Here is a 15,742-nt window from a genome sequence, read left to right on the forward strand (position 1 = left end):
AGAGGAAGCAAGGCAGGCTGGTGCTGAGCTCACGTAATTGGTCACACACAGGCCCCAGCACGGCCTGATGGCTCTTGTGCTTTCCACTCTACCCTCCTCGGGCAGGGTACCCAGGTCGCCTGAGTTAGGTGTTTAAGGTTCTTGTGCTCCTGTCCTGTAAGCCATGGTCAGGATACTGTGGGATGGGGTGGGGGTGGTGTTGCTCTTCAGTCCCTTTATAGTTTTCATGACTTTCATCGGTATGACATTTGATCATTCCAAGTTGTTCAGGATAAGGGATCCTCTCTCCACTGGAAGACCAGAGATCTGAGGAGTGTAATGAGCATCGCAGCTAGGTCCTGGGCCCCTTCTCCCTGACTGGCTGCCGCCTCCTCCTGCAGAAAGTCTTCCTCTCCATCTGCCTATCTTGCCATCCCCTGGAGGAGCAAGGCAGTGTACCTCTCAGCACCTCTGACTCTTGGTCCAACATGTGCCACTTTTCTCCTGGGCAAGAACTCGAGCTCCGGGTTCCTGCCTCTTCGGCCTCCCTGTCCACTATGGGAGTCACCACCAGCACTGGGCTTCTTTGATTTAGAGGCATAAGCAGCCAAAGAGGTGGTCTTAGCAGTTCAAGCAAAAGGCTTTTGCCCATGGGGTGGGGAGGAGCCAGACACTGTAACCTCCAAGTTGTCTTAAGCTTCTGTTCCCTTGGCCTGCTCTCTTGTGACATCTATGCCTCAGGGAGTGGGGGGGATGGGGACTAGGGTTCAGGAACCCCCAGAGCCGGCTCTCTTGCTCCCTCTCTGTCCGTGTCTTTCTGGGTTGTGCCCTTGCCCCTTGCACAGGATTTGCCCTTCTTGTCCTGACAGTTAACAGCTATCTCGTGTTCTACTTCCCATCTCAGGGTATCTCTCTGCACCTCACCCCTTCTAGCAAGGAAGGAGGGGAGTCAGGGCTATATTGCAGCACACAGTGCTGGGCTGATGCTCATAAAAGGGCATGGAAGGTCCAGAGAGACTCGGCACCCAAGTCTCTCTACCCTCCCCTGCAGAGGCTCTGCCTAGGCTCCTTCCTGCCCTTCCTTGCCTGGGGAGACCAGCAGCCTTTGTGAGTCTCCTTGACAACAGGATGGATAAGTTAAAAATAGCCTTGTGCTGGGGCACGTGTGTTCGCACATGCGCTTGCGCCTGGATACATGCCCTTTCCCATGCTGGGCTCCAGCTCAGTCCCCGTGGCTTCCGGATGCTCCTGGTGAGCATCTGTGGGAGGCCTTGGTAGAGCCCAGGTGGTCACGTGCTGAAGCTCCTGGGCTTGGGGGTCAGATCTAGATGTTACTTCGTATCATTGATGGTTGCTGCTGGGACGTGGGTGTTAATGTTAACATAAAGAATGGGAAGCTTTTCTGAATGCCTCGGTCTTCAGTCTAACTGGAGAGGGGTAATCCCGGAGGCACTGCCCTGTTTCGGAGCCTCAGATGGTGGAATAGGACATAGCCCTGGGTGGAGTTTGGCTGGATCTCTTTAGGGAACCCTCACAAGGAGGACCTTTCCTGGCCCCCTTTTACAAGGTGAGGACACTGAAGTACAGAGGTACCAGTGTGACTTACTGAGCGCCACCAGGCTCAGCTGTGGCAGAGTAAGGAACAGTGACCCTGTCATCGGAAGCTGTGGCTCTTTCCCTCACATCCTACTGAGGAGACCATCTCTACATCCTTTACCAAAGCCAGCTGTCTTTTTTTTTTTTTTTTTAAGTTAAAAATTTTTTGTCCAGGAAAATCCCCTGAGACGGGTGATTCTTGTCCATCCCAGTTTCCCCCATCCCCAAACCAAGGCTCCTCACCCATAAAGTGTCGGGTGTCAGGAAAAAAATGGATTCCAAGATACTTAAATAAAAGGAAGTCTAGTGGGATGAACACCTAGAAGTCAGAAGACCAGGATTAATAGGGGATTTGGGGCCAGCCATTGGACTTCTCAGAGCTCCTGTTTCTTCATTTGTAAGTAGGGATCTTCCTGTCTCCTTTCCCTTCCTTCCAGAACTCTGAGGTTCGCAGGTATGGGAAACATTCTTACAACTGTTGAGGGCCCTGCAAATACAGAGCAGTGTTGTTAGACTCTGTCTAATTCGAAGTGATTTGATTTCTCTTCCATCTCTCCTCACGGCAATGATTCTAAATTTCTGTAAGAGAGAAATGCTCTGAGTAGCAGTAGGGTCCCTAGGATTCAGAGCAGCCTGCTCCTTGGTACTTCGGATAGAGAGCCTATTGCTGGCATGGCTCTGGTCCCCTCACAGGGGCTGGCGAGCAGGGTGACTGCCTGACTGGGCCGGAGCCTGGAGGGCAACTCTGTGAGCGACATCGCAGGGTCTGCTGATGCCCAGGACCGGGTGACAGGGAAAAGACAGCAACACGCCCGTCCTGGTGAGCAATACTGTGCGGCCTCTACACTCGTTGGGGCTGGCCTCCTCATGGGGTGCTCTTGTGAAGTCTGGAAGTAGCACTGTGGACTTGGGGGAGTCCAGCGGGGAGCAACAGCCTGCGCATCAGCCTTTCTCTGAGAGAGCCTGGTTCTGGGGCCACTCCGGTGGCTCTGAGAGTTCACGGCATGTTGTGGCAGAGCAGGGACTGTTCCCTGCATGATTCAGGTGTTGGGGGAGAGGGGTTTTCAGAGGTGGATATGCTTTCCTGGGTGCCAGCAGCCGAGCCCTTATAGGTAATGAGCCTGGCATTAAGGGCAGGGTCAGGAATGAGGTCCTGATGAAATTCAGGCCTGACTCCCGTTTGCCTTCTGTGGATGCAAAAGAACCCCTTTCTCCCTGTTCTGGACTGTTCCCTCCCCTGCCCCCAGTAAGGCAAGGGAAATTGAGCAGGTTGTGGCTGTCACTCATCCCCCACCCCGTGGTGCAGGCGCATGCCTTACTTCCAGCAGAGCTGGCCACCTCAGCACATGCCGGAACAGTGTTGGGATCGCTGTGAGTCCCATCTGTTCTGTCACCTGACTGTGTTATGTCCCCGAGCCCTGTTGGGGGTCTTTTCCCACAGATCTCCTATGATATGCATGTACTTCTCGGCGTGCTACTAGGCATTTTTTTTCTTTTTTTAACCTTTCATCTGTTTTTCTGCCACGTAGGAATTGGAGTCAGAAGTAAAGGTAGATGGAGAGACTGCATCGGACACTGAGAGCCGAGCGGAAGCTGTTCCTTTATCCACCTCTGCAGACGATACCCCAGAGGTCCTCAACAGGGCCCTTTCCAACTTGTCTTCAAGGTAACCTGGCTTAATGTTGCAGATGCCCATGGGGGCCTCGCATCAGGTCCAAGTGCCATGGAAGACCCGGAGCCCTCAGACAGCCTGCAGTCATATGGCACGAGCCCACTTCTGTTAAAATGTGCAGGGTGGGCCTGTTCACTTGCATTGGCCACAGTCTCCCTGCTTCTGCTCAGGGCTCCACTGAGTGTAATCTAGGGCTTAACAGCAACTACATCTGGCCCTTGAAGGGTGCTGCAGGCTGGGCTGGGAGGTGCAGTAGCCCAAGGAGGAGGAAAGTGTGGACAAAGGGGTGGTGGTGGTGGGAATGCAATCTGGTGCAGCCACTCTGGAAAACAGTATGGAGGGTCCTCAAAAAGCTAAAATAGAACTACCCTACGACCCAGCAATTGCACTGCTAGGCATTTATCCAAGGGATACAGCTGTGCTGTTTCGAAGGGACACATGCACCCCCATGTTTATAGCAGCACTATCGACAGTAGCCAAAGTATGGAAAGAGCCCAGATGTCCCTCGATGGATGAATGGATAAAGAAGATGTGGTATATATATATACAATGGAGTGTTACTTGGCAATCAAAAAGAATGAAGTCTTGCCATTTGCAACTACGTGGATGGAACTGGAGGGTATTAGGCTAAGTAAAATTAGAGAAAGACAAAAATCATATGACTTAACTCATATAAGGACTTTAAGAGACAAAACAGATGAACAAAAGGGAAGGGAAACAAAAATAATATAAAAACAGGGAGGGGGACAAAACAAAAGAGACTCATAAATATGGAGAACAAACTGAGGGTTGCTGGAGGGGTTGTGAGGGGGGGATGGGCTAAATGGGTAAGGGGCACTAAGGAATCTACTCCTGAAATTGTTGCACTACATGCTAACTAATTTGAATGTAAACTGTAAAAAATAAAAAATAAAATAAGATGGAAAAAACCCCAAAAAACAAAGGGGTGGTGGTGGGCAAGATTGCTGACGTAGCATGTGAAGGGCTTTGTGACTGATGGGCAGACTGCTTTCCACAGAGGAGCCCAAGTTTCATGGTCAAAGTTTAGTTTTCCCTCTCCCACACATCCATTGTGGACATTCCTGAGATTCTTCTGGAAGAATTAAGGAATCTCAACTTGAGTGAATCCAGGGTTAAAGTGTTGGTCCCTTGAGACTCTGGTCCTCCAACACCAGCTATGTGTGTAGACTAAAAACACAAACTATAAGACCCCAAGACATTATCTAAAAGTGTTTCTATGTGTGTGTCCCATGCATGTCTCTCTTTGAAAGGTTCTGTTGTGGTCAAGGGCATGGGTTCTAGAGCTACACTCCCAGGATTCAGATATCAGTTTAACCACATCACAACTATATGATTTGTCCAATTCTTCCACTGTCAAGGCTAGTAGTGTTGAGTGTTAAATGAATTAATATATGCAAAATCCTTATAAGTGTGCCAGATGCATATTTGTGATAGCTATTAATCACTGGTTAATATTGTTATCACCATAATGATGCAGGGGCAGAGTGATGTAGGATTGTGCTGCAGGATAAATATGCAGTTTTTTCTTTGGATAGAAGCCATCCGAGTAGATACAGAAGTAGGCACCACATTTCCCTCAGGGTTTTTGCCTGATTCCTTCGTTAAGATAGAAGCTGGGTGTATTTTTCTGTAGGCTGTGGAGCACCTGCTGAGTCTGGTGGGAGTGAGGTAATGGCTCTATTGGCCCTGCTTCTGCCAGCCTGTGGCTAGTACTCTGTCAAGGTGAAGGAGGTGTTCCTAGAAGGGATTGACCTCTCCTGCCAGAAAGAGCCCTCCCCCTTGGGTTTGTGCTTTGCTTCTTTCTGGGCTCCTAACATGTTTTCTCCTTTCTCTCTTCTCTAACTTAGATGGAAGAACTGGTGGGTGAGAGGCATCCTGACTTTGGCCATGATTGCATTTTTCTTCATCATCATTTACTTGGGACCAATGGTTTTAATGATCATTGTAAGTGCCATTTGCATGCTGTTTTAATTTTGTCTAATTTAATCTTGAGTATGGGGTTTGTGGTTGGTTCTGGGAATCAGCAGTGGGCCTGGCTCCTCAGACCACATCTGCCTTCCAGTATCTGTGACTTCTCCCCTGTCAGGAGCCAACCAGAGGGGCACTGGGATAGGCCAGTAGTATGTGGTTAAAGATCTCCCTTCACTTAAAAATTTGATGATATTATTTCAGCCATTTGATGAAACTGTGACCCCAGCTGTGACTCTCTGTGACTCTCGGGTTTGTTTCTGGTTTTCCTAGGGCCTCACTCTGGGGCTTAGGACTTTCATTTAAAAATCCCAGTCCACAGCACTGCTCTTGCAGTCTTCCCACTGTCATGGACAGGGTCAGATGACTAGCAGCTGACTGCTGAGCACAGCAGTTGGGGCTTTTCAGGTATTCCTATTCAAAGTCAAAGGGAAGGGATTGAATCCAGGGAGGTGCAACAATAAAAAGTTAATTGAAGCTTCAGGGGTTTGTTTCTATTGCATCTACTCTGTGTGACATAAAGGACTACATTGCCAAGTCCTGCGGTGTGAGTGAGAGTGAGGAGGAGAGCGGAGTCCCTGTAGGACCCACATTCTTTTAAAAAAAATTTTTTTTTAATGTTTATTTATTTTTTTATTTATTTATTTTTTTATTTAAAAAAAAAATTTTTTTTTCAACGTTTATTTATTTTTGGGACAGAGAGAGACAGAGCATGAACGGGGGAGGGGCAGAGAGAGAGGGAGACACAGAATTGGAAACAGGCTCCAGGCTCTGAGCCATCAGCCCAGAGCCTGACGCGGGGCTCGAACTCCCGGACCGCGAGATCGTGACCTGGCTGAAGTCGGACGCCCAACCGACTGCGCCACCCAGGCGCCCCAATGTTTATTTATTTTTGACAGAGAGACAGAGCATGAGTGGGGGACAGGCAGAGAGGGAGGGAGACACAGAATCCGAAGCAGGCTCCAGGCTCTGAACTGTCAGCACAGAGCCTGACGCAGGGCTTGAACTCACAGACCGTGAGATCATGACCTGAGCCAAAGTCGCACACTTAACTGACTGAGCCACCCAGGCACCCTGTAGGACTGACATTCTTAAATGTGATAGTTTTCCTTGAAGGCCCATGACCTGTGTGTGGGTTTCTGTTTCCAAAGATGGTAAGAACTGGGGAATCAGCAAGTATTTGGATTCTTTTGTGTCTTGCAGGTGATGTGTGTTCAGATTAAGTGTTTCCATGAGATTATCACTATTGGCTACAACGTCTACCACTCCTATGACCTGCCCTGGTTTAGAACCCTCAGCTGGTAAGCCGTCTAGCCCCACAGGGACCCCACAGATTTGGATGAAAAGTGTTTTGTAGTGGGTATTTACAGGCATGGTGGTTGGGTGGGCAGGGAGGGATGGCTACCAGCTCACACAGTACCTTTGAGACCCAGGTATTTTATGTGGTTGGCCTATGAGGAGTGTTTATAATAGTTACCTGGGATCTGGAAACTTCCACACTGGCTGTATCCATGAACATGTTGGCCTTGGTATTTGGATCCGTCAGACTTTGCACAGTGACCCCCACTTTTAGACTAGCATATATATTTTTTAAATCTTTATTTATTCTGAGATAGAGCTTACACACATGTGCACACGAGTGGGGGAGGGGCAGAGAGAGAAGGAGAGAGAATCCCAAGCAGGCTCAGAGCCCAACCAGGGGCCCGAGGAAAGTTCTGAGACAGAGCGTAATTAATTGCTTAGTGAAATGATGAAATACTATATACTATGGAAATAAATGTGGGGGAGACAGATACATGTTAGGTTATATAAAGGTTTTATGAAGAAAATGGTATTTGAGCAACAAGTGAAAAAAATGGGTAAGCAAAGAGGATATTCCAGGCTGGGAAAGACAGGAACAAAGCAGACGGGTGGCAAAGCCAGAGTCAACCATTGTGATAGGTGCACAGGGTTCCTGGAAGAGTGGAAATAGGATGGGGAGGCAGGCTGAGGCACACTCTGGAAGGTCGTGTTATGGTTTGAGTGTTCTTACATTAGGCGTGGAAACTGGACAAAAAGAGCAAAAACTGAGCCCCCAATTTGTGATACATGGAGAGGGAGTGAAAGCTGCCACAAATTCCCAGATAAACTTCTCACCTACAGGGTCACCAGTAAACAGGGAACCCTGGTCTGCTTGTCCCTCTGCAAGCTGCCACCAGGGTTTCGAGGGGCAGGTGGACTGCCGCTCTGATCCCTGGAACTTTTTCATGGCCTCACTGTAAAGGAGCGGACACATGTGCCCCTCACAGCAGTGACCTGTCTTCCTTTACAGGTACTTTCTACTGTGTGTAAATTATTTCTTCTATGGTGAAACCGTGACGGATTACTTCTTCACTCTGGTCCAGAGAGAGGAGCCTTTGCGGATTCTCAGTAAATACCACCGGTTCATTTCCTTTACTCTCTATCTAATAGGTAGGCATTCAGCGGTTTACCAGTTCTTGTGTTTGTCTTGTGTTTGTATGTCCGTGGAGGAAAGGTTGGGGAATTTCTTGGTTCATGCAGTTTCGATGGTGTTAACTCTGTTCAGGGCAGCAGAGCTGAGGGCCCTGTAGCAGCTCTTGCCTAAGAAATGGGACCGAGGGCCTTGTGTAGTTGTGGGGACTTCAGTCTGTGCCATCTGACCTTGTGTCCCAGCCTCCGTCAGAAGACAGCATAACACGGTCCTGTCCTGACTCTCTTGTTGGCAGAGATTCTGTGATGTGATCAAAACAAAAACTGTCCAGGAAGTTGGGTATAAAAACAAGCGGCTATCGCTAGGGGCGTGGCCGCATGGGGGACATTGCAGTGTAGTGGAAATTTTACCGACCTGGGTTTAAAAAGACTCTGTGACTTCACAGGAGCTGGGAGCTTAATCTTTGAATCCCTTTCATAATCTGGAGCTAAAACAGCAGGGGTACTGTGAGGGTTTAGTCAGATACATTCAAACACTGTGTCCATCTAACCTCAGTCTTATCTGAGTGTTAAGTGTTCATGCTCCTGTTTTTTCATAGTTGTCCTCAAAGCCAGTTTGAGGCACATGAGAAATTTGTTCTGACCTAAATTTCCGTCTGATCTATTTTTGATCAGCTTATAGCAATACTTGTCTCTGTGAATGACACCTGGCTGTAAAATAGAAAATCCATTGCCAAGAGGTCTGCTGGGATTGAGCACAGTCAGAGAGCATGCCTCAGACCCTGAGAGTGACCCCTCACAGAGTCAGGTCAGGGGTCTAGAATAGCCACATGCTTTCTTCTGGGCAGGGCTGTGTTTGAGGGGCCCAGCACTCTCGTGGGTAAAAGTCTCTTTCCTTCCTGAAGGAGGTGGGGGAAGGGCGGCTGTAGACTGTTTTGCCACCATTTGGGTCAGTGTGAGAGATGCAGGGGTGGCCTTGACTCCACACCAGGTGGGTCTCCCTTAGCCAGACCTATAACTTTGGACAGGAGGAGTCAGCAAATTTTTTCTCTTTTTTAAAAAAAATTTTTTTTTTTTTTTATTATTTTTTTTTTTTTAATTTTTTTTTTTCAATGTTTTTTTTTTTTTGGGACAGAGAGAGACAGAGCATGAACGGGGGAGGGGCAGAGAGAGAGGGAGACACAGAATCGGAAACAGGCTCCAGGCTCCGAGCCATCAGCCCAGAGCCCGACGCGGGGCTCGAACTCACGGACCGCGAGATCGTGACCTGGCTGAAGTCGGACGCTTAACCGACTGTGCCACCCAGGCGCCCCCCAAAAAATTTTGTTTTAATATTTATTTATTTTTGAGAGAGAGAGAGAGAGAGAGAGAGCGCGCACGCACACGAGCGAGCGTGAGTGGGGGAGGGGCAGAGAGAGAGAGGGAGACACAGAATCTGAAACAGGTTCCAGGCTCCAAGCTGTCAGCACTGAGCCCGACGCGGGGCTCGAACCCACAAGCTGTGAGATCATGACCTGAGCCGAAATCAGACGCTTAACCGACTGAGCCACCCAGGCTCCCTTCAGCAAACCTTTTCTTAAAGGTCCAGATAATATTTTAGGCTTTGGAGGCCAAAGGGTCTTCACTGCACCTCCTCTGTTCTGGCCTTGAGCATGAAAGGAGAAGCCCAGACGACATGTAAACAAATGGGCATGACTGTGTTCCAAAAAAATTTGATTTGTAAAAACAGGCAGCTGGCTTGACCTTTGTTTGTTGACCCTTGCTCTAGGATCAAAACATTCCTATCTGGTGAACAGTGTTCTAAATTGAGTGTAGTCTGCAAGATTTAAAAATATTGCCTTCCTCTGACTGTCTTGAGGGAGTCCATTATCCCTGCTGTCATTGGAATGACTAGGATTATCCCCCTAGGCTTTGGAGTTGTACCCGGGTTAACCGCTGCCAGGGGATTGGCCAAAGGACCACTTCATGCGTCTAAAGGAAATGAGTAGGACAAAGATAATGCAGAGTATGATTCATTTTGCCCCTTCTTCTCTTCCTGCCCCTCAAACTAGGATTCTGCATGTTTGTACTGAGTCTGGTCAAGAAGCATTATCGACTGCAGTTCTACATGGTAAGGAAAATGTATATGTGTGTCAGAATTCTTGGCTTAAGGGAAGTTCTGCAGAAACTCGGCAGGCCTTTTATGCTTTCTGTGACAAATCAACAGTCTGGAATGCAGGCTGTTGTGTTTGCATCTAGAACCTAGAGCACGAAGGAGATTCCCCATTTAAGTTAGGTGGCTCTGCTTCTACCTAGACCCAATCACTGTTGCTTAATACACCCCAAGCAACCTCTCCGCCAGGACCTGAAGGTGGCCTCCAAGTAAGGCTCAGGGTGAAGCTTCAGGCAATGCTCACGAATATCCTACCAGCTACATTGCTCCCTCAACTTGAAAACATCCCCTCACTGAGTGTCCCAAGCACCTAGTAAACACTTATTGAGAAAATGAGACATACCCAGGCTTTTGGAGCGTAGAAAGACTTGCTCACTAAGTGGGCCCTGTGGTTTCTACTTTTGGTGGGGACTGTAGCTGGGGGACAAAGTTACTCCCAAATGCCTGTTCTGTATCTTTTTTCTTCCAATAAGACAGGTACAGAAGCAGACATTTTTTCTACATGTTTTTGTTATTGTTGCTGGCAGTTTTCTATTTGTTACTGGCAGTTATTTGAAGTTCCTTTCAAGGTAAACATACAGGTAAAACGTAATCTATATCTTCTTTTGCAGTTTGGCTGGACGCATGTAACATTACTGATTGTTGTAACCCAGTCACACCTTGTTATCCACAACCTGTTTGAAGGAATGATCTGGTGAGTGATGTCAGCGAGGGAGGTTTTCCCTTTTATTTTGTGGGTTTTCTCATGTACAGGTAGGCTGAGAACCCCCGCTTACAGTCTAAGCCAGGGGTTCTCACCTTGAGCTACATCAAAATCCCCTGCCGGGCTGGGTACAGCACAGATCACTTGGGCCTCACTTCTGAGTTTCTGCTTCAGTAGATTCAGTACTAAGAATTTGATTTCTAATACACTCCCAGGTGATGCTGATACTGTTGGTCAGGATCTATATTTTGAGAACTAATGTTCTATTTAAAAAAAATTTTTTTTAATGTTTATTTACATTTGAGAGAGAGAGAGCAAGTGCAAGCAGGGGAGGGCAGAGAGAGATGGAGACAGAATCTGAAGCAGGCTCTAGGCTCCAAGCTGCCAGCACAGAGCCCAATGCGGGGCTCAAATTCATGAGCTGTGAGATCATGACCTGAGCTGAAGTCAGACGCTCAACCGACGGAGCCACTCAGGTTCCCCAAAAACTAATGTAGACATTAGACATGTGCTTGTTAGCACATGGATATTTTTAATTAATTTTTAAAAGTTTTCTTTTTTTAAAGTTTATTTATTTTGAGACGGAGTGCACGTGAGTAGGGGAGGGGCAGAGAGAGAGAAAGAGAGAGGGAGAGAGAGTGAATCCCAAGCAGGTTCCACACTGTCAGTACAGAGCCCAATGCCAGGCTTGAACCCACAAATCATGAGATCATGACCTGAGCCGAAATCAAGAGTTAGACACTCAACCAACTGAGCCACCCAGGTGCCCCTATACATGGATATTTAAAGAATAAAAGATAATGCAATTGTATAGCAACAGGTTTGAAAACAAAAGGAAACTTTCATGATTTGGCAAAATGGAAGCTACCAAAAGTCATGAAGAAGAAAACCTGAAAAGATCAATAACTATAGAAGAACTTTGGATTGCCTAAGAATCCACACCTGGAAGGAAAAAAAAAAAAAAAACAACAACCAATGATAATCTCAGAGTTTTATCTAACCCTTCATACTAAAGCTAATAAGCATGGGGAGGTAGAAAGAATGTTAAGCTGATTTCTTTAATGATTACAGATAAGCCATTGTAAATAAACTATATTAGCACATAGAATCTGGCAATGTGTCAAAAGAATGATATAGTTGTTACTTAATAGACATTATTCCAGAAATGCAGTGGTTTCAGCAGGAAATCTGTCAGCATTTATAGAAATCTGCAGGCTGGCTAAGGAAACTGGATGATCTTAGTGAAAAGGTAAGGCATATCCTAGTTTATATTAGAGGTGTTGAGGAGTTGTGGTTAAGATCCCAGACTGTGTCTGTTTCCAGATCTCAGAATGAGGGTATAATAGTACCCACCTCCAAGTTAGTAAATATATGTAAAGTGCTTAGACCAGAGACTAGCTCAGATAATTGGCAGCCTTAGGCATTATTACGTTTAAAACAATGATAGCAATGGCCTGGGGAGACACACAATCTTTCCTTTTCAGAGTTTCAGGTAATTTCGAAGAATGGCTCATGATAAGTCCTTATCTTTAGGGCCAAACGTGCCAGCCACTCAGTTCTACAGTGAGTTATATTAAAATCTCTGGTTGTTGGTTTTCACACTCAAACTACAAGATTTAATTGTAGATGTAGAAAATATGTTGAGCAGAGAATATGTGCTAGAAGCCTCGACAAAGTAAATAATATCGCGTGGTGTTGAGAGGATACAGATGCTCCCTTAACAAACAGGAAGTCAGAAAATACTGCCTGTAGTTTAGGGGCCAGGAAGTCAGAGATTTCTGTATGTGAAATTCAGAAATTTAAATAGGGGAAATTTTAAAAAAGTGCTGGCCAGAGAGTAGAGAGTGAGGAGGACAGAAAGATGTTACAAGTGTGGGAACAGCCTCCTGTTTCATGGTGGGCTGGTGGGAGGGGCGGCGGCTGTCGAGAAGGTAGCCAGCTATATGGGGTGTGGTTGTGCACTCAGCCGAGCACTAGGAAATGTAGGCCTCATCAGAGCTAGTCATAAATAGTTAAAAAAAAAAAAATAGGTAAATTATGAAACATACTGCATAGAATTATGGAGATGACCTCTAGAAGAAGAGAAGTCAGAAGTCATTAAAAGCAGTTATTTTGGGGAATGGAGATAGGGATGGGAGGAACAAGGAAAACTTTCTTTTCTTTACAGTTTAAATTTGTAGTATTGTGTGCCTATATTACTTTGTAAGGATAAAAAGAACAAATGGCATTTTAGAGAACACCACCTCTGTTTACTCGGGAGTCGTTCAGTAAACACTTGAATGTCTGCTGTGTGCCAGGTACTAGGTATGGCTTGTCTGCTATTTAATTTCTTTTACTTATTAGTTAGTGGAGAACAAGTACGTAGGGGTTATTTTGGTGCCGGAAGTGATGAATGGCAGTGTTTTATAGACATCTGAGGTATTGTCATCTTAGGAGAGTTGATTTCTACTTTGGTTTATTCCCTAGGTTCATTGTCCCCATCTCTTGCGTCATCTGTAATGACATTATGGCCTACATGTTTGGCTTCTTCTTTGGTCGGACCCCACTCATTAAGGTAAGTGGGTCACCCTAACATGAAACACCACTGTGAGGCAACGGTGAGGATCAGCTTGGCACAGAAGAAATCTCACTAGCGTCTATGTCTTCATGTCATCTTGGAGAAAGTCTTGCAATAGTTTAGTCTTAAGAGAAAAGCCAGACTAAGACATTTGACAACTATTCAGAAAGGAAGAAGAAGTTCCTAGAGAAGATAATTGTATAGACTATACAGGCACACTTTGGGGGCTCTGATCTGAATTTGAGTGTTGTTATTTAATTAGTATACTATTTTATAATATAATTAAATTATTTGAGTGACTAATTGGGACAGAAAGGAAACTGAGGGCTGTCAGGCTGGGAACAAGGAAACCAAGCATGGGGTTATTTTTAGAAAGGGAGGTGGTTAACAGAATGAAGGTTTTTTTGTTTATTTTTTGTTTGTTTGTTTTAACAGTAGGAAGGTTTTAAACAAGTAATCATTGTTCCAAAGCCAGTTATCAAAATGACCTTTGTTAAGATTTGCTCTCTGTCCGTAGCTGTCCCCGAAGAAGACCTGGGAAGGCTTCATTGGGGGCTTCTTTGCTACAGTGGTGTTTGGCCTTCTGGTAGGTGGTGGTTTCCCGCTGGGTGGGAGAGGGCACAGAGACCTCAGCCCACCTTCAAAGCTTGTCCGGGGCTAGAGAGCTTGTCTCCCGAGGCCAAGGACCCTGTCCCACTGAATGGTAACCTTGCCCTGCAAGGGGCATGAGCCTGGCATGCTCCGTAAGTGGCCCGGGCAGAGCCAGCTGTCCTTTATCTGCCAGATTCCAAACAGGGTCTTGGCAGTTGAGCAGGGCCGTGTGAACCTGTACTCCCCCCATGTCGAGGCACAGTGACACTCAGCAGGTAGCGTTCTTGTCCATGCATTTGATATTTCAAGATCAAGTGATTGGCAGCTAAGAGTGGGAGGTGAGGCGAGCCATGCCACTCTGGCCAAGGTTCTCTCCCATTTGTGCCCTGCCTGTGGGTGGTTGATCTTCCCACCCTTTCTGGAGCATTCTCTGCTTCTGACCATCAGGCCAGCCTCTCTCCTTTCTTCAGAGGTGTCCAGCCATCCTCTAGTACTGATTCTCTTACTTCATTATTCTTCTTCCTTTTTCCTCTGGACTGGCTGTCTCTCACTATATCGCTCCCTGCCAACCTGCCTCCCATTTGAATTAAATTAAGAGATGCTGAGAAAAAGGGACCGTAGCTTCCCTGAATGGGGGGAATCTTCTTGTAGTTCTTTGCCCAGATTCCTTCAGGTCTGTCCTGGATTTTGGCCTGGATGTTGGGGTAAGTATGTGTGAAGCCTCAGCAGGCCATGAACCTCTTTTAAAAATTTTTCCCAGATTCTGGCAAAATACTCACGTGGGGAAATATGAACCTCTGATTTAGTGCACAGCTTGCAGCGAGCAGGCTAGGCGCTGTGAGGGACACAGCCAGGCCCCGTGTCTGCCACCCAGGCAGGATGACTGGGACTGGTCTCCTCTGCCCGTCTCTGCTCTTCATCCTCAGCTGTCCTATGTGATGTCCGGGTACAGATGCTTTGTCTGCCCCGTGGAGTACAACAATGACACCAACAGCTTCACTGTGGACTGTGAGCCCTCGGACCTCTTCCGTCTGCAGGAGTACAACATTCCTGAGGTGATCCGGTCGGTCATTGGCTTGGTACGTGCCATTCACATGGGGCAAGCTATCCCTGGTTAGATAGTGACCACTCCCTCAAAACAACAACAACAACAACAGCAACAACAACAACCTAGCTTCCTCCCTCCACAACGCTGCAAGCCCCAGGACAGAGAATTGTTCAGGTCAGTTCAGGCTGAAAGCAGAAGGAGACACTTCATCTCACTTCTATTCATTTAGACCAGTGGTTCTCAAACTGTGCTCTGTGGATCCTTGGGGGACCCTGAGATCCTTTCAGGGGGCCTGTGAAGTCACGATTATTTCCATAACAATATAATGACATTATTTACCTGTTTACGTTGTTGAAATTTGCTGTGAATGGTAGGGTACACAAGCAGTGATGGGTAAACTCGCTTGGTGCGTTAGTATGAGTGGGGGCTCTGGCCCCGAACTGGACTGAGTCGTTGGATTCTTCGTGCCACACACACGCAGTGAGAATAAGAGAGTTCCTCCGAAGAGTGTCTTTGATGAAACAGTAAAACTATTCATTTTATTAAATCCTGACCCTTGAATACATATCTTTCTAATACTCTTGTGTATGAAAAGGATGCATAAAAGATTTCTGGTAAATACTGAAGTACAGCGTTTACCTAAAGGAAACACACGTGCGCCTGTTTGAGATATGAGCTGAACTAGCTGCTGTTTTATAGGGACATCATTTTTACTTGAAAAGTACCGACAAGCTATGGTTTTTCAGACCTGTGTATTTGACGAACATTTTCCTTGAAGATGACGAAAGTGAGTCTGTCACTGGAAGGAAAACACCTAACAGTGATTGTTACCAACGATAAAATTCACCTGCCAAGTGAAAATTAGTATTTTGGAAAGTGTCATAGGGTTTCCACCAGAGCTCTTAATACTTCATAGCTTTGGTGTTGAGAGTTGTGGTGATTCTTTGTAAGATTTTTATAGTGATTTTAACATATGATGACTTTAACATAATGATGTTTTGACATTATATATAGCAAAATGTGTC

General features: G+C 46.5%; 1 protein-coding gene across 1 annotated transcript in view; it reads left to right on the plus strand.

Annotated features, from left to right (window-relative positions):
- The window catches only part of CDS2 (CDP-diacylglycerol synthase 2), a 56,853-nt gene that overhangs the window by 36,601 nt on the left and 4,510 nt on the right, over positions 1-15,742 (plus strand). The window contains exons 2-10 of the mRNA XM_030310034.2: positions 3,105-3,241; positions 5,116-5,212; positions 6,440-6,537; positions 7,548-7,687; positions 9,718-9,776; positions 10,430-10,512; positions 12,988-13,075; positions 13,596-13,664; positions 14,596-14,748. Of these exons, the coding sequence (XP_030165894.1) occupies positions 3,105-3,241; positions 5,116-5,212; positions 6,440-6,537; positions 7,548-7,687; positions 9,718-9,776; positions 10,430-10,512; positions 12,988-13,075; positions 13,596-13,664; positions 14,596-14,748 (924 nt within the window). The remainder of the gene's footprint in view (positions 1-3,104; positions 3,242-5,115; positions 5,213-6,439; positions 6,538-7,547; positions 7,688-9,717; positions 9,777-10,429; positions 10,513-12,987; positions 13,076-13,595; positions 13,665-14,595; positions 14,749-15,742) is intronic.

The sequence above is a fragment of the Lynx canadensis genome, chromosome A3 (genome assembly GCF_007474595.2).
Source record: "Lynx canadensis isolate LIC74 chromosome A3, mLynCan4.pri.v2, whole genome shotgun sequence".
Taxonomy (NCBI): Eukaryota; Metazoa; Chordata; class Mammalia; order Carnivora; family Felidae; genus Lynx; species Lynx canadensis.